We start from the raw sequence: 18,565 nt of genomic DNA, 5'->3' as shown, positions 1-18,565 counted from the left end.
CGATGAATCCTTGACGTTTGTTCTTCTGGTTAAACTCAAAGCCTTCTGTGCATACGATCGTCTCTAGCTCTCGCTTGGCCTGTTTGTATTGACAGAGCCGGCTGAGGTGTTAATACTGTTGTTGTTATTATAGTTATCATTTCAACCCCAGGCACCGTAATCCCTTTAAATGAACCCAGTTGTTACCGCAGTGTGCCCTAAAACCCCCGTTCCCAATTGTCACACAAATAGACAGCATGCTTTGCAACTGTGACACCAACACACACATGCATGCATAGCTATACATACATACAATGCACACAGATGTGTGGGTTTGCATGTCTGTCTGTCTGTCTGTCTGTCTGTCCGTGTGTGTGTGAATGTATTTATGTATGTAGGGGACATGAGTCACAGTTTAGGCGGGAGGACAAAGGCCGAGCTGACAGATTTACACCTAAGGTCAGCCCGCAGTTAGCAGAAAGGGCAGTGGGTGAACGCCCTAATATGCCAGCTCAAACTTAACACTTACGTGTATGTATTGTCAAGTGGAAAAACAAAATTCAAAAATATTAACTGACAGTGAATTTGGTTTCCAGAACAGTTAGTCAGTTGTCCGGTTCGGTATCATCGCTCTGTTACCATGGAGACCAATACACAGGCCAACCCAAACCAGCCCTGGTTGTCTCTTGTTGCCTTATTTTGAGGGCCACAAGCATGTGGCCTAGCCCTCTTTTCATGATCCTCTATTAATCCAAGCAATTAACGAGAGCAGCTAAAGAAAGGCTTATGTTGTTTCAGCCCTGGTGAGGGAATTGGTATTATTAGCCTGGCTGCTAGCTGCTAGCCTCAGTATACTGCAGGGATTCATCGCAGGAGTCAGGCTAATTCACCAGGTGCGTCCCATTGGTCTTGGCCGCACGTGGATGAAAAATGACATTTTATGAGTCAGAGTTGAGGAGTTAGATACAAATGTGTGTATGTTAATTATTTTATGTGTGGCTGCTATTCAAGTATAGAATGTAATGTGTGCATCGGCCTATGTTTAGGTGTATATCTTGGTTCATTTGTCAGCTTTATATAGATATATTTATGTCTGTGTGTGTGTGTGTGTGTGTTTGTGTATATGTATGTGTGTTTTAAAAACGCATTGTAGGTGGATGAGGTGTGACTAAAGAAACTTAGCTCTTTATTACAATGTGGGCAACAATCTTAAAACAGGCTGCTCCTCTGTGTAAATGTCTTTTATCGGTCACTTGTCAGTGTGAGTGTCATAAAATGAGCTCATGTTTTTTTGAATGATTTATACACATATGATTTTATTTATACACAATGATTTATACACATATACAAGACATTTAAGAGAACAATTTGTCATTAATTAAATACAATCAACAAAAATGATATTTTGGAGAAGAGACAGTATTTTGTTTAATGCCGAGTTAGATCGCCGGGTCATGAATTCACATTCATCTCATTGGATGTCCATGCCTTTCGGAGTCTCTAAATATGGCGCACTGGCAGCTCTGAGTCATGTGTTTAGGAAGGCTCAGAGAGGCCTTAGCGCTTAGCCCTTAGCGCTCCGCTCTGCTGGAAACAGACATCAGGCTAGTCTCCATGAGCTAGCTGGGTCAATGGTTCAGTGAATAGCGTGACACGCTCTAAGTTCTATCAAACCTTTGCAGTAATATTGGTCCTATTGATAAGTTTGGCAGATTATACAGCAGTTAGATCCGACCCCATTGGTCGAGCTGCTAACTACCTTGGACACTGGACACTGTGCCTTTGACGCATCACAGATGTGCTTTAATCCATGCATGGCTTAGCACTCCCTCTCATATTTTATTGTTCAATCATACAGCATAAAGTACTTTATGTATATTATTCCAACATAATCGAAAGATATATGATAAAAGATATTAGCAAAACAATCTTATACAGTTCCCATATGGTGACATGAGATCTTTAGGTTACCCGGATCTGACCCTATGTTTGAACCTTCACGGTGAACCAAGGGACCATCAGCTTCAGGGCGTGCCATAGTGCGACGCAGCATCATTAAAACTACCAGCAGTCAATCTGCTGTGTGAGTGTTGAGGCTTAACGCAACATCAATGTCTTCACACCGCCTGCATCCACTCAAACCCAACCATTACCTTTTACAATATTGGATAAGACCCAGAATCAATCAATGCTCTCTTTATGATACACTGTAGATTCTACGGACACATTCCAGCATCAGGATCATGATTGGCCTTTAAAATCATGATTTTAAAGGCAGATTTAGGAACGGTTTGATTTGTTAGGCCCAGAATATGCAGCTCCAATCATTTATTGGGGCATTGCTTTCCATGATTGGTCGGTGTGTGCACAACAAAGATGCTAATCAGCAGGGGAATTTCCAAAAACCAATTGTTTATTTTTCCAAACATTTTTCCAAAGATTAGCAACGTGCATGACATGTTGTCCACATTAGTTCCTTAGAGACAGAATGATCGGAAAATAGGGTCCAGGCTGAAAAAATCCCAAAGTTTTCCCTCAACAGACAGAGGTTGGTACCAGATTCCTTTTTTCCATAATTTAAGCCTTCTTTCCATGTTGATTGCTGCAGAAATTACCAAAGTGCATCCACGTTTCTTTGCTTACTTTGTTATGGTGTCAAAACATTGTGGGAGAGAGGACTGGTCTAATGGATCAAATCAGCTACTAGAGACTGGGTTGAGATCGAGTCTATAAGCTAGAGGCAAAAAGGGGGCTGCCAACTAAAACAAAAAACGGTATATGCAACTCAACTGTTTTCCCCCTTACATAGTAATGGTATATAGGGCACTAGTTGAACTGAAGAGGTGGGAACTGATATGAACTGAGTAGGCAGAAGCTGCTGTTTGTGTGTGTGTGTGTGTGTGTGTGTGTGTGTGTGTGTGTGTGTGTGTGTGTGTGTGTGTGTGTGTGTGTGTGTGTGTGTGTGTGTGTGTGTGTGTGTGTGTGCGTGTGTGCGTTATTTGTCTTTTTGTGTGTGTATGTGTGTGTATGTGTGTGTGTGTTATGAACGATTCTGTTGAGGCCAGTTTTGATCGGCTATTTGTTGTTAATATCTTACTTACTGATTCTTACTCTTTCTAATTGATAGTTACTAGTTCTGACTGGCTCTGACCAGCAACCACAGGTTTTAAATTGCTTTGAACTGCTCTGACTGGGTATCCAGTCAACCATTTCTAAATGGTTTGGATTGGTTTTAAATGGTTCTGGCTGGTAATAACTGGTACTGAATAGTTCTGACACATTTTGGCTGATAATAACTTATACCGACTGGTTCTGATTAAGTTCCAACTGGTTCTGACCCGTTCTGGCTGGTAATAACTCATACGAAATAGTTCTGACTAGGTCATTACCACTACTACTGGTAATGACCTGTTCTGGGTCGTTCTGACTAGTTCTGACGTGTTCTGGATGGTGTTTACTGATACCGGTTCTGACCGGTTCTGGGTGGTTCCAACTGGTTCTGGGTGGTTCTGGCGGGTTCTGACCTGTGTTGGCGGCCTTGCTGAGGCGGCGGAGCCTCCTCTGGTGGGTCTTCCCGCGGTAGTGGATCTGCGCCTGGGCCCAGGAGTTCAGTTGGATGTTGCACACCTGGCAGGGTGTGGCACTGCCGTTGCCCTGGCGACGCTCTCGCTTAGCCCGCCGCCCGGCGACCAGCTCTCTGTCCTCTCCTTCCTCGTCCTCGTCCTCTTCGTGAGCCCGGGGAGGAAGGCTGTTGTCCGGACAACCAGGGCTCTTGGGATACTTCATGTCTGAAGAGAGAGGTCCAAAGGTCACGCATCAAAGGCCATGAGATGGACTTTATCGGAAATGTAACAAATTTGTGTTGATCATCTGAAATCTCATATACAAGTTTATACTAAACAACTAAAAGAGCTATTAACCTGGAATATATATTTTCTTATTCCATAACTCAAAAGGTTTCATGATGTTTCTGTCTTAATAAATCTACAGGGCGAGTGTGTATCTTTCACACGTGTAGTAAAGAGACATTCCCAGCTTGTTCTAAACCACAGCTACCACCAGGGGGCAGCAGAGGTGCACCACTCAGTCAGAGGTGGTCGAAGATTTCAATGTATGTGTATTCTCCGTCTGCCTATTTCAGCAGATTTTATTGGAACTACACCACATTTCATTAAAATCATCTCCCTCTGAAAATCAGCTCAGCTGCAATGCAATGTGCTCGAACCACACACAAATGTGCCATTAACAGAGAACAAGGTGCAATATTCAAAGAATGACCCATGAAATGTAGTCAAGGACGTCGTAGTGTGTGTGAAGCCGTTCGTCTCTTTTTAAAGGGTGTAAACCCGTTTTTATCTAAATGCGTCAAAAAACGTATCTTGAGCAAATCACCACAAACACACACACACACACAGACAACACACACACACACACACACACACACACACACACACACACACACACAGACACACACACACACACACACACACACACACACACACACACACATACACACACACCCAAACACACAGACAAACAAACACGCACACACCACTGAAAAGACAGGCAGAGGAGCTGTTAAAAAGCTACTTCTAACCACAACCAATCAGAGAGCAGTAAGCAAAATGTCCCGGGCATGAAAACAAGATGGTCCTTTGTGAGAGAGCACACCACCCTGTAATACCTGTAATGGCACAGCAATTTCTGGTGACGGACAGAATAAATTAGCCCCCAGCACAATGCAGACTTGTCTAAAAATGTGGCAATAGAATTGAGGGCTTTTCTGATGAAAATTGAATCAATTAGGATCTGTGGGGGTTGGTGGGGGGCCTCGGATGGTTCACACCCACATAAACGCTCCCTTCCCCCATACTAGAAAGCAAGGGTTTAGCAGACTTTGCTGATGGACAGAATATAATATTTTTAGTGAAGGGAGGCTAAGGCTTACATTGGCTGGTTAAGCCTTATTCTAGCTAGCTGTGATCGCGTTGTGTAATGGAGTTGATGGAGTATCACTCTTACAGAGTATTTACTACATTGGAGAAGACCAGCACAGTGCACGTTAGTGCACACACAAGCATGCGCAAACATACACAGTACACACACACACACACACACACACACACACACACACACACACACAGACACGCACACACACAGACACGCACACACACACATACACCCAACCACACCCACATGCACACGCACACACACACACACACACACACACAGGTTTCCACAAACAAAAAACCCAAGCACACATCTGAACACACGTAGCCTACAGGTTTACGCACAACCACACTGCACACGCCCACACACGCACAACCATGTGTCTCTCATAGTCACACAAACACACACACGCACACGCACACACTCACAAACACACGTACAGATTCACACATACACAATAACACAAGTACAGATCTGGACACTCATAGTCACACAAACATGTTCACACACGCACTGGTTTATGCACACGTACACACAGAAATGCGCACAGCTCTGAGCACGCAGAGAACCACATGCCCATCTTTATGAGGAGGTGGTCAGGAATGGAGATACATAACAGCCTGTTCGCTCTAATGGTTTCTGAAGAGCAGCCTGCTGGCCGGATGCTGAACCTCGCTGTCTGGGGCCATCACACCCAGACCCCGCCGTCCCTCTCCACAACACCAGTGTTTCTACTGCTATTAGGCACCAGCATAGTATAGTGGCCGGCCGCTGTTCCCCTCTCCTCCTACAGACCCAGGGTCCTGGGTTCAATCCGTCATGTGCTCAGCCTACAACCTTAAACTGTTCTTTAATGACCTGTCTCTGTATTCACTGTCTAACCCCTACCTGCTCCTTAATTACCTGTCTCTGTATTCACTTTCTAACCCCTCCCGCTCCTTAACGACCTGTATTCACTGTCTAACCCCTACCTGCACCTTAATGTCCTGTCTCTGTATCCACTGTCTAACCCCAACATGCTCCTTAATCACCTGTCTTCACTGTCTAACCCCTACCTGCTCCTTAATGACCTGTCTCTGTACTGTCTAACCCTACTTGCTCCTTAATGAACTGTGTCTCTATTTACTGTCTAACCCCTACCTGCTCCTTAATCACCTTTCTTCACTGTCTAACCCCTACCTGCTCCTTAACCACCTTTCTTCACTGTCTAACCCCTATCTGCTCCTTACATTAATGAGCATATTAGGTTAGACAGTACAAAGACAGGTCATTACTTGTCTCTGTACTGTCTAACCCTACCTGTTCCTTAAAGGTCCCATGACATGCTACCAGGTGTGGGTTGACTAGCCGTTACAAGCCGTTTTGGAAATCTGTCTAACAAGTCTAACAAGTCACTGTCTAACCCTTAACCCTCTCTCGGGCGCAATCATAAACATCAACGGCCGCCCAGGTGGAGCGCCACACATGTATACACACTTGGTGTTTAACTGTAGCCTCTCTGTGTGGGTAGAGCTTTGTAAAGACATGGCCAAGAGAACAGAGAACAGAGAGAGCAGACTAGAACGTTTCCAACTAGTTGATGGAGACTTGCAAAAACATAGGATTCTACATTGCTTTTCTCTAAATGAAAGAATACATTGATTGTATAAGACATTCTAACATGTTTAAAACCAAACAAAAACTGGATTTGAGTTTCACAGGCTCACAACTACTTAACCATTTCATAACTTATACCTCAACTTCCCCATCCCTAACCTAAGACCAGAGCATAAATATAAAAGGAGCATCACCGTCTCTAATGCACCATGGTAACAACCACGAGTTATCTGTTGTTTACCACTCAAGGGGAGCACCGCTTGGCCCCTGCAAGTGGCCCAAGGAGGACCCGAGCTATCGGCATAGGACTGGCCAATCACAGCCAAGCATAACAAAGCACAGCTTAAGTGGCTGATTCAACTCTGTGGTTCTCTCTATCTGTCTCTTTGTGTTGCTCGGTGCTCTCTCTCTCTCTCTCTCTCTCTCTCTCTCTCTCTCTCTCTTTCTCTCTCTCTCTCTCTGTCTCTCCCCCTCTCTCTTGTTCTCTCCTCCTCAGCTGGTTTGGGGGAGCGCAGCTAAGAGACAGAGTTGTGTGCTTGATTACATGAGTGTACGTGAAGAGCTCTACCTGTGAGTGACATTAAGTGTGTGTGTGTGTGTGTGTGTGTGTGTGTGTGTGTGTGTGTGTGTGTGTGTGATTAAGAGGATGTTTAGGATAAGGGATGAGGCCAGGCTTCTTGAGGAGGGATGTGTGAGTGAAAAAGCAGCAGTAAAAAAAAAAAAGTAGAGTGTTGAAAATCCGTCTCTAACTGCTAACAGGAAATTTGAGGCAAGCTATGAGTATTAAAAAATTATATTATTAATATTTTATTTAAAGATTAGCCATAGCCAATATAATATGATATCATATTTGCTGTTGCTATACTTTTAATATAATATTGAAATTCTAGAATATAATCCAAATGCATAACATAACAGCATATAATATGATATATATGCTGTTATGTTATGCATTTGGATCCGGTTAGGTTAGGCTAAACTTAGTTGGGCAATAGGCCATGATGGACTTAACTAGGCTTAGGCTATGATAGACTTTGCAAGGCTAGCCTAAAATAAGTATATGCAAGGATAGGTCCGGTAAGGTCAGGTCATGTCAGGTCAGGTCCGGTCAGGTCAGACGTGGCTAGGCTAGGCTATGCTGAGCTATGCTAAGCCATGAACAGCTACGCTATGCTTGGCTAGGCAAGCATAAAAGGGGATAGATAGAAAAAGGGGCACCTTCTGGAGGCCATTTGGGCTCAGCTGGCGCTACCATCAGTGTGGTGGCAGGGCATGGTGCGCTATGGTTCCACATCGTAGGCTAGCTAATTCATCCATCAGCTGCAGCTAATGAAACGGCTCCAGCTAGCTGCACTGGTGGTGATGGGGAGAGTTTAAGTAGTATGGTAATATATGTTTCACAGTAAATGTCCTGTCTTGTTTGAATAAGGTACTATCTTATCTTGTTTGAACATAACTTATATTGTTTGTATATCAAGCTTCAACGTTTAGTTGTATTTCCTGGAAGAGGCGAGACTAAACCTGACACATCCATGAGGCTGCTTGAGCCTTGATTGACAGGTGTCATGGTGACAAGCAGCTGTGTGTCAGGGTGTTGAGCCAGCAGGGCTGAGAGGGATGTTTTGAAGTAGGGGATGGATGAACATTTGGATATGACATTGGCCCGGGCATTGAGTTCTTTCACACACACACACACACACACACACACACACACACACACACACACACACACACACACACACACACACACACACACACACACACACACACACACACACAGCAGCTGTTTCCAGTATGCCGTCAGTGTAGGGATCATGCGGGCAGCAGAAAACAATTACCGATAATGCTGATCTCATAATATAACATCTTATAATAGATTATATAAAGTATTCAATTATAGTTGGGGCCACCTAGCACAACTGATCCCTACTAGGTCAGCTTGTAGAGCAAGGCATTAACACTGACAGGGTTGTGGTTTGATTTCTGCTGGGGCCACCCATGCTAAGATATATGCACTATCAATATTGTAAGTAGCAATAAATAAAAGTCTGCACCAAATGTCATACCAGTATTATGAACTTGAGTGCTAAGATGGAAGTTCTGTTCCTGATTTCTGTAATTGAAAGCCATTGATAAAGAACAAAATGTCATGTACATTCATGTCACACGAGGCCTGTGATCATCGAGCTGAAGAATGATGAAAACCTGCCCTCCTGTCTCTAGGTAGACTATCTGTCATGGGTGTGCTTGCATGTATCAAGACTTACTGTCGCTGGGTATCTTTCCGGGACTCTATAAAATAAACACCTATCCATTTCCAGCATGACGCTTGTAAACACCTGGTGTTTTCCGCTGTTAATTGAAATACCACGGCTATAAATAAAAGCTATATGGTTAGCCAATGACTTGTCACATACATCTGCACATCAAAGGAGCCACCATGATGGCTGTACTAGCAGGCTTGGAACACATGCATTCCCACTGCGTGTTGACGCATGGACAGATGGATTATTGCTATTGGTGATTTCACGTAAGGGTAGGGATACGGGGAGAGGACACGCAGTGGTTCATCTCTTAATGCGTCAGGCTATTTTGAATAAAACTGTATCAGAGGTTGGCCTCCTCACCCCAGATCACTTCAAAGACAGAACAATAAAACCATCTAAAGTGTGGGTAATAAAAATGAAACCTCTGCTCCCACCTTCCCTACGTTTGTCTATCACTGAGAAGTGTTGCATTCACAGTCCTCTGATTGAGAAGGATTTCATGAAACAATCAGGGAAGAGATACACTGATTGGTCAGAAACAAGCCGGTAGCGGCCCGGGATCTTAATTGTCTCAGAGGCCGGGGAAGTCGACAACATTTCACAAGGTAATGACAGATCACTACCACAGATTGGATTTCTACCAAATCACACTAAGATTGAAGCTCTTGAATCTTGCCAACAGAACTTTTGCTTTACATGTATGAATTGTGAGGCCAAACACATTCTAAGAATGAAAGCACCATGAGCCTGACTGAGCGTTTGATGTTTTTGTGTTTTGTTTCAAAATCCGAAGAGTTTGGTGAGAACTCAAACCCCCGAACTGCCACAACAAACGGGAAACTGATAATGAAAAACTAATAAATAATTTTTAAAAAGCGCTCTAATAAAAAACTATATTGACAGCTCAAAGTGTGTGTCAACGTGGAAGGATCAAGGAGAACAACAGCAAGCCCTTTGGAAGGTTGACGGCTCCAAAAGGAAATATGACTCAAGCTTACAGCAGCTAAATGTAGCACAAGCACAGACAATTCAGACAATCACATGCACGCCTACACACACACACAAGAGCGCACGAACACACACACACACACACACACACACGCACACACACACACGCACACACACACATGCTTCAGATAGTGTTAGCCACTTGAACACGGTGCTTAAACTACTGAAAAAGCTTGACGTTGCATACAGTACATCACATAGAAATAGATCTAGCTGTAGCTAGCTAGCTAGCTGCAACCAAGGCAACCTAAAAACAACATGATAATGTTGTTGTTACTATATGTCTGCCATTGTGATGAGCAGACGCTATATTTTAGCGTTGGGAGGGTGTGTGGGAGGACAGTAGCAAAGGTGTGTATATTTTTAGGGACGTCATGTACATAGCTGTTGGTGGGATTAGCAGATGCAAGGGGGTAGTTACATCGGATATGCTGGCTCATGGTGCTGGAAAGGACAACATGAAGATAAATAGATCAGATAAAATACAAGTTATGAAACACATGTTTCAGAAATGCATTTTGGTAGACAGTCTAGTGGCAAGGTAGCCTGGTCCTACCATTGAGCGGAAGTAGGTAGGTGGGCGGTGCCAGGCTAGTGGCTAGTCTGTTTGACTCCCACTTTCAGCCAAAAGGTTCGGGGTTTGATATCACATGTCTGCAGCCTTACCTGTAGAAGGAATCTTAGATCAAGGTACCCTAAGCTCACCCGCTACTTCACTGCAGTCTGGGCATATTCTGAACTAAACAGGACTAAATAGTGTATCTGCTCTTGAGAAAATATTGGTAGGTCTACATCCTAGACATGTCACAATGTCAAACTTTTGTCATAGACCACTAGATGTCACCAATTCTGACTTTCTGTTCTCTGTGTTTATTCCGTCTAATTATGTCTCTGGTTAAGCAGACTCACCTGCCCCCTGTTAATTAGTCATGTGATTTGTTCAGCCATTTTGTCTCACACTATTTAAGCTTGATCGTTGCACTCTGTCTCTGTTGAGTCTTCACTGAACCCCCTTTTGGATTACCCTGTGGACTTGTTCGCTCTTTATGGATTGATCTTGTTGCCAACCTTGCCTGTCTGTTTACCCTGCCTTTTGGATTACCCCTTGAATGTACTATCGATGTGCTTTGCCTTTTTTGGATTCTGGGACTGAGTTTTTGTGTTTTTTGCTTTTTGGGATTTCTGGACTGAGTTTATATTTTTGGATCTTCTGAGCTTTATTGGAACTTTATTTTTCTGAGGAATAAATACCTTAAAAACTTATCCTGCTTTTGCTTCGCACTTAAGTCGGTCTAGCTCTCTGTGTACCAAACCGTGACAGAAGACTCAACCATGTCTGACCCAGCGACAGCATCTGCAGGAGCCCCTGATACTACGAGAATGGCTGCTTCTGACTTTGAAAAAAATCATGGCAGCTCTCAATAGCCTTGGTTCCACTATGGATACTCATGGACAGAAGCTGGGTCTCCAACAACAGACTCTTGCCCAACATGACTACCTTCTTCAGCAACTCAATCAGGCAGTGGGGAGGCCTAGCCCCACTCTACCCGGTGGCCATGACCCGCCAGACACAGGTGGGCAGCCTTACCCCGCTGATCCGCCGGCTCCACCTCAACCGGTAGCTCCACTACCTCATGCAGAACCTCGGCTACCTGCTCCCCAACGATACAACGGTAACCCAGGTGCTTGCCGTGGTTTTTTAACAGAATGCCAGTTGACTTTTGAGCTGCAACCTACTTCATTCCCTACGGCTAGATCCAGGATAGCCTACATTATAGCTTTATTGACTGACAAGGTGTTAGCCTGGGCCACTGCAATCTGGCAGTTACAGAGTCCAGAATGTTCGGATATCATTCTTTTCACTAATGAAATCCTGCGACTTTTTGATCAGTCTGCCTCAGGACAAGAGGCTGCTAAAAAGCTATTGCTCCTTTGTCAAGAGAGAGACTGAGCTTCGGACTACGCCATCTCCTTCCGTACTTTGGCCGCGGAGAGTGGCTGGAATGAGACGGCCCTTGTCACCACTTTTTTTAAATGGCTTGTCTGAATCACTGAAAGACTGTTTAGCTGCAACTGAGTGTCCTAAGGGTCTTGAGTCCACTGTCTCCCAGGCCATACGTCTTGACAATCGTCTCCGAGAGCGTAGACGGGACCAGACCAGCGGCCAGCAGCCGAGCTTCCAGAGCCGACCCACACCTACGACTACCCTCTGGAACCCACCTGCCCCCACGGACACCACAGAGCCTATGCAGATTGTACGAGCACACCTTTCTCAGGAGGAAAAGGATCGGAGACGAAGAGAGAAATTGTGTATTTACTGTGGCAAATCAGGACATTTCAGAGCCTTTTGTCCCGACCTCCTTGGAAGATCAACCCCATCCAGCCGAGGGAGGGCTGTGACAGGGGTCACTTATTCTCCCAAACTCCGAGGCACAGGAGTCTACCTTTCAGCAACCTTGGCCTGGGGAGGGCTAAGCCACTCCTGTCGGGCATTAGTAGACTCTGGTGCTGCTGGAAATTTTATTGACTCTGCTCTTGTCCAAAGATTGAAGATTCCCCAAGAGGCCTTGGAGACTCCACTTGTTTCTGCTTCAGATGGCCAACCTATTGGAGATGGAAAGGGTCCAACTTGCCATGCCACCTGCCTTTTTTCTAGACCTTCCCCTGTGTCCAAGTCTCCAGATCCCTCCGACCTAAGCAATGTTCCCACTGAGTATCTGGATATAAAGGAGGTTTTTAGCAAGCAAAGGGCCTGCACACTTCCACCCCATCGGTCCTATGATTGTTCCATAGAACTCTTGCCAGGATCCAGCCCTTCACGTGGTCGGATCTTCTCGCTCACCTTACCGGAAAGGGGGACCATGGATGACTACATCAAGGATGCCCTCTCCACTGGTTTTATACGCCCCTCCATGTCCTCTGCTGGTGCAGGTTTTTTCTTTGTGGGGAAGAAAGATGGTGGTTTGCGTCCTTGTATAGACTACAGGGGTCTAAACAAAATCACCATATGCAACCGATACCCTCTTCCTTTGATCTCCACAGCTTTTGACCTTCTAGAAGGGGCCACCATTTTTTCTAAGTTGGACCTTCGCAATGCTTATCACCTCGTCCGCATCAGACAAGGTGAGTGGAAAACAGCTTTTAACACCCCCTCTGGACAATATGAATACCAAGTGATGCCCTTTGGACTCTCTAATGCCCCAGCTGTTTTCAATGCCCTGATAAATGATGTTTTGCGTGACATGATTAATCATTTTGTCTTTGTTTATTTGGATGACATTTTGATTTTTTTTTTTCCCAAGTCTCGTCACGAGCACTGCCAACATGTGCGTCAGGTCCTCCAGAGACTCTTAAAGAATCACTTGTATGCAAAACCAGAGAACTGTGAGTTTCATGTTACTGAGGTGGCCTTCCTGGGGTTCATCATCAAACAGGGTCAGGTTCTGATGGACTCAAGGAAGACACAAGCGGTGCGAGACTGGCCCATTCCTTAGACTGTGAAAGAGGTCCAGCAATTCCTTGGATTTGCAAACTTCTACAGGAGGTTCATCAGAGGTTTTATTTCAGTGGCTGCTCCTATCTCTGCTCTCACCAAGAAAGAAGCAAAACCTTTTCGGTGGACTCCTGATGCAGACCAGGCATTCCGAAGACTCAAGGAGCGCTTCACTTCGGCTCCTATACTGACAGTGCATAATCCCTCTTTGCCATTTATTGTAGAGGTGGATGCCTCCAGCATGGGTATTGGAGCTGCCCTGTCTCAGTGCTTGACTGATGGAAAGGTACACCCATGTGCCTTTTTTTTTTCTCATCGCCTCAGTCCCACTGAGACAAGGTATGATGTTGGTGGCAGAGAACTTCTGGCAGTAAAGATGGCTCTTGAAGAGTGGCGCCACTGGCTGGAGGGAGCCCAGCATCCTTTCTTGGTTTGGACGGACCTCCGGAATCTGGAGTACCTCCAGCAAGCCAAATGCCTGAATCCTCGGCAAGCTCGGTGGGCATTATTCTTCGGTCGCTTTGACTTCACCTTGTCCTATCGACCCGGTTCCAAAAATGGAAAACCTGATGCCCTATCCAGGCAGTTTCTGCCTAACAACCGGGAAGAGGAATAGGGCCAATTATCCCACCTAAGAGAATTGTCGCACCTGTCTGTTGGGGAATCGAGACGGTTGTCAGACGGGCTCTTCAGCAGGATCCTGACCCTGGCCCGGCACCAGATGGTAAACTGTTTGTTCCCAGAAGAGCACGGTCTGAGGTTCTCCAGTGGGGTCATTCCTCGCATTCTGGTGGCCGGAGATGGAGAGGGAGGTTAAGGACTTCGTTGCAGGCTGTGTTACCTGTGTCTGAAGCAAAGACCTTTGTCAGCGTCCTCAAGGGTTGCTCTTACCACTCCCAACTCCCAGTCGGCCCTGGTCGCACCTGTCCATGGATTTTGTATCTGGCCTATCCGTCTCAGAAGGTAACAGTGTCATTTTAGTTATTGTTGACAGGTTCTCTAAGGCCTGCAGACTAATTTCTTTACCTAAGTTGCCATCTGTACTTGAGACTGCTAAGCTTGTTTTTCTCTATGTGTTCCGAGTTTTTGGTCTGCCTCAGGACATCGTCTCGGACAGAGGTCCCCAGTTTTCCTCCTGTGTATGGCAAGCCATCTGCCGACTCATAGGGGCCACTGCCAGCCTGTCCTCTGGGTTCCATCCGCAGTCCAATGGCCAGACAGAGGGTAAACCAGGAGATGGAGGCCACCCTTCGGAGCTTGGTTGCTGACAACCCCTCATCTTGGAGCGCCAAGTTGCCGTGGGCAGAGTATGCTCATAATACCCTCCAGTACTCCTCCACTGGTCTATCTCCATTCCAGTGCCAGTTTGGGTTCCAACCACCCTTGTTCCCAGAGCAAGAGAGTGAAGCAGGGGTGCCATCTGCGCTGCATTTCGTGAGGCGTCGCAGACAAACCTGGAAAAGGGTTCGTCGGGCACTGCTTAGCACTGCCAAACGGAACCGGGTGCAAGCCAACCGTCACCGGACACCGGCTCCTAGCTTCCGCCCGGGACAGAAGATCTGGCTGTCCGCCAAGGATCTACCATTATGGGTGGAGTCCTGTAAGCTTGCCCCACGCTACGTTGGACCTTTCAAGATTACCCACCGGGTCAATCCAGTCGCCTACAAACTCCAACTGCCCCGGTCCATGAAAGTCCACCCCACTTTTCATGTTTCACGTTTGAGACCCGTGCTTACCTCCCCTTTTGCCCCAGCCCTCAAGCCCCCTCCTCCACCCCGGATGGTTGATGGTGGACCAGTCTACATGGTGAATCGGCTGCCGGACTGGGGTCGGGTCCAGCGGTCGATTGGGAAGGCTACAGCCCCGACAAACGCTAATGGGTCCCTTCTCGGAACATTGTCAACAAGACCCTGATCAGAGACTTTCACCATCAGCATCCTGATCGTCCTGGAAACGCCAGGAGGCGTTCATAGAGGGGGAGATTCTGTCACAATGTCGAACTTTTGTCATAGACCACTAGATGTCGCCAATTCTGACTTTCTGTTCTGTGTTTATTCCGTCTAATTATGTCTCTGGTTAGGCAGACTCACCTGCCCCCTGTTAATTAGTCATGTGATTTGTTCGGCCATTTTGTCTCACACTATTTAAGCCTGATCTTTGCACTCTGTCTCTGAGTCTTCACTGAGCCCCCTTTTGGATTACCCTGTGGACTTGTTCGCTTTTTATGGATTGATCTTGTTGCCAACCTTTGCCTGTCTCTTTACCCTGCCTTTTGGATTACCCCTTGGATGTACTGTCGATGTGCTTTGCCTTCTTCGAATTCTGGGACTCAGTTTTTGTGGTTTTTGCTTTTTGGGATTTTTGGACTGTATTTATATTTTCGGATCTTCTGAGCTTTATTGGAACTTTATTTTTCTGAGGAATAAATACCTTAAAAACGTATCCTGCTTTTGCTTCGCACTTGAGTCACCCTAGCTCTCTGTGTACCAAACCAAGACAAGCCTTAGAGTGAAATCAAAACCAAAATACAACTGTTAATGTGACTACTCATTAACAATGTAAGTGAGGTTAAGGCTTGGCATTGTAATTTATTGTGTCATATTTGCTGAAATTCTCTGCACGTCCCGACAGCAATCAATTAATATGATCAGATAAAACATCAAAAGAATCTGTTTTCTTTGTGCTGCAAACTAATATTTTGAACAAGATAAGCTAAAATGGTTCTTTATTTATCAATGTAATTCAGCATAATATATCAAGATTGAATTCAGTCTTTTTTGAAAGCTAGCTAGCATGCAATGTTCACGAGTTATAACATGACGGCCATAACAGTTAGATTCTACTTATAGCAGCGTGCTATGCAGATTAACACACACACACACTTTCATCAGTCTCAATTGGCAGCATGCCACAGTATTGTAGATTATCTCTTGTGCAGACACCTAACACACAGACACAGACACACACACACCTCTCTGGGAGAGGGAGATAAGGTCCGATGTTAAACAAAGTGGCGGACTAGCTTTGTGACAAGCCAGCTCTTTAATTAGAGATGGAGCTTGAGGACAAACTCACACACAGACACACACACCCTGATAATGGAATCCATATAGTAAATAAATAAATAAATATATATAGATAGATGTGCTACTCATCACATTGTGTTGCAGTACACGTTTCCAATCGCCCTGTTTCTTGTTTGTGTGTGCAGTTCATTAAATGCAACTCGAATCTAGTAATCAAAACCATCTCCAGAAAATAATTTCACACCCCATTGGCTTGATGCACTCGTGTCCGTGACACACGCATATCTTACCGCTCATGCGTGAAAACTGCTGTGAAAAAGGCTCTCCAGACCCCCCACCAGACCTCAACTCCCCCCTCAGCCCCCGTCTACTGAAGCATGCCCTCGCCACGCCCCCACATTACGACCGACGCAGCACTCGTCTGATCACAATGGAAACATCAGATGCTATTGGTCATCTGGCCCGAGAGAGGCAGGGGGCCAGGGAGGCAAGGAGGCCGAGAGGGCCGGGGGTGAGGTCCAAGGTAGCTCAAAAATGTCCACTACAGCCAGAGGTTATAAACAAGTAAATATAAATATATGTATACATTGTATTCTGTTTTATCCAAAGCGCCGTACAGTGAATTCTGATACCACTCATGAGGTAGGGGGGTCGGGCTGATGACAGTGGGGATAAAACCCCGTAGGCGTACATTTCAGCTCACCCTAGCCACTATGCTATCCTGGTAACACACAATCAACCCACTGATCCAAAACCAAGGAGAAATACATTCAAATGACAAATCATGAATCAATACAAAGATATTCACTATATATATATATATATATATATATATATATATATATATATATATATATATATATATTACTAAGTTATTGGATTTCAGTGCTGTCAATACAAAACGATTAGCTATTGACTAATGAATTCAGTATTGTCAATAAAAAACTATTAGCTATCGTACAGCATTTAGCTGTTAGCAATCAGAATGCATCACTGTGAGTGGGATGGAATTAGCATCAGCGCAGGGTCGTAGGTCAGGACTGGAAGTTTCATGTGCACGCAGTGATGATGGAGCTGTAATTAGCCGTTAGCGAGGTTAGCGACGGTGGCTACGCTCGGGTGGCGCACGGATCGCAGCAGGACATCAATCCATTGACGACAGCTCAATCTGAGGGTCACGCACTGCCGCTTCTACTGATGGTCTGGATGGAGGCCCTCAGAGACCCACACACACACAGTATATAGCCACACACACACACGATGTACACACACACACACACACACACTCTACATATACATACACAATATACAATACATATACATACACAACATACACAATATACAATATACAATGTGTGTGTGTGCGCGCACACACACACACACACACACACACACACACACACACACACACGCACACACACACACACACACACACACACACACTTCGATATATCGATATATACACACAAATGACTTAAATGTACATACACAAAAACATAAAGACAGACCTATAAACACGATACATGGACACACATGCATATACACAGACTAATACCCCCCCCCCCCCCCCCCCCCACATACACACACACACACACACACACACACACACACACACACACACACACACACACACAGACACATACGTTCTGAAATCCTAGCAGATCAGCTATTTTTCTGTGTAAAGAACAATGTTTACTCCCTGTTCCTATGGAGGGGGTGCTAGACTAACCAGAGCTAGGCTACTTTACGGCTACCAGCGTCCCAGCTGGGTGTTTTCCCGGGGAGCGTATGTCTGTGGTGTGGAGTGTGGCGCTAAGTGGGCGGTGATGATCACGACCACAGCGCTGATGACTAACAAACAAAGAGTGCTGCTGGGGGCTGGCCTTCCAAATCAACCGAAAGATCTGTTGACGGACAAACCCTCAAACCAAATTCATGCATATATATATATAAATACACACACCGTCCAGAGGTACATGGCCTTTTAAAGTGGAACGGACCCAGGGAATCCCTGGCCAGGACAGGGCGGCCGCTAGCCAAATATCCTGGCTGTGATGAGAGCAGGCCGGGGGGGGGGGGGGAGATAAGGGCCGTCATCATTATGCGGACCGCTAAGAGAGAGATGGAAGACTGATTGGGTAATGAGTCTACACCGATAATGGACCGCATCACAAAGGAATCCAGCCGGCCGTCTATTCACACTTCACCAATATTAGCCCGCCTCGACTTAAACTAATGGCCACCGG

At 45.5% G+C, this 18,565-nt stretch overlaps 1 protein-coding gene across 1 annotated transcript in view; it reads right to left on the bottom strand.

Moving 5' to 3' along the window:
- The window catches only part of LOC307090275 (zinc finger protein 385C-like), a gene marked incomplete at its 3' end in the record, with an annotated part of 50,323 nt that overhangs the window by 20,931 nt on the left and 10,827 nt on the right, over window positions 1-18,565 (bottom strand). The window contains exon 2 of the mRNA XM_079756852.1: window positions 3,504-3,767. Within this exon, the coding sequence (XP_079612978.1) occupies window positions 3,504-3,765 (262 nt within the window). The 5' untranslated portion in view covers window positions 3,766-3,767. The remainder of the gene's footprint in view (window positions 1-3,503; window positions 3,768-18,565) is intronic.

The sequence above is a fragment of the Pollachius pollachius genome (genome assembly GCF_949987615.1).
Source record: "Pollachius pollachius genome assembly, chromosome: 19".
Lineage (NCBI taxonomy): Eukaryota > Metazoa > Chordata > Actinopteri > Gadiformes > Gadidae > Pollachius > Pollachius pollachius.
The sequence above is the reverse complement of the archived record's forward strand: the minus strand, read 5'-3'. Positions and strand labels throughout refer to the sequence as shown.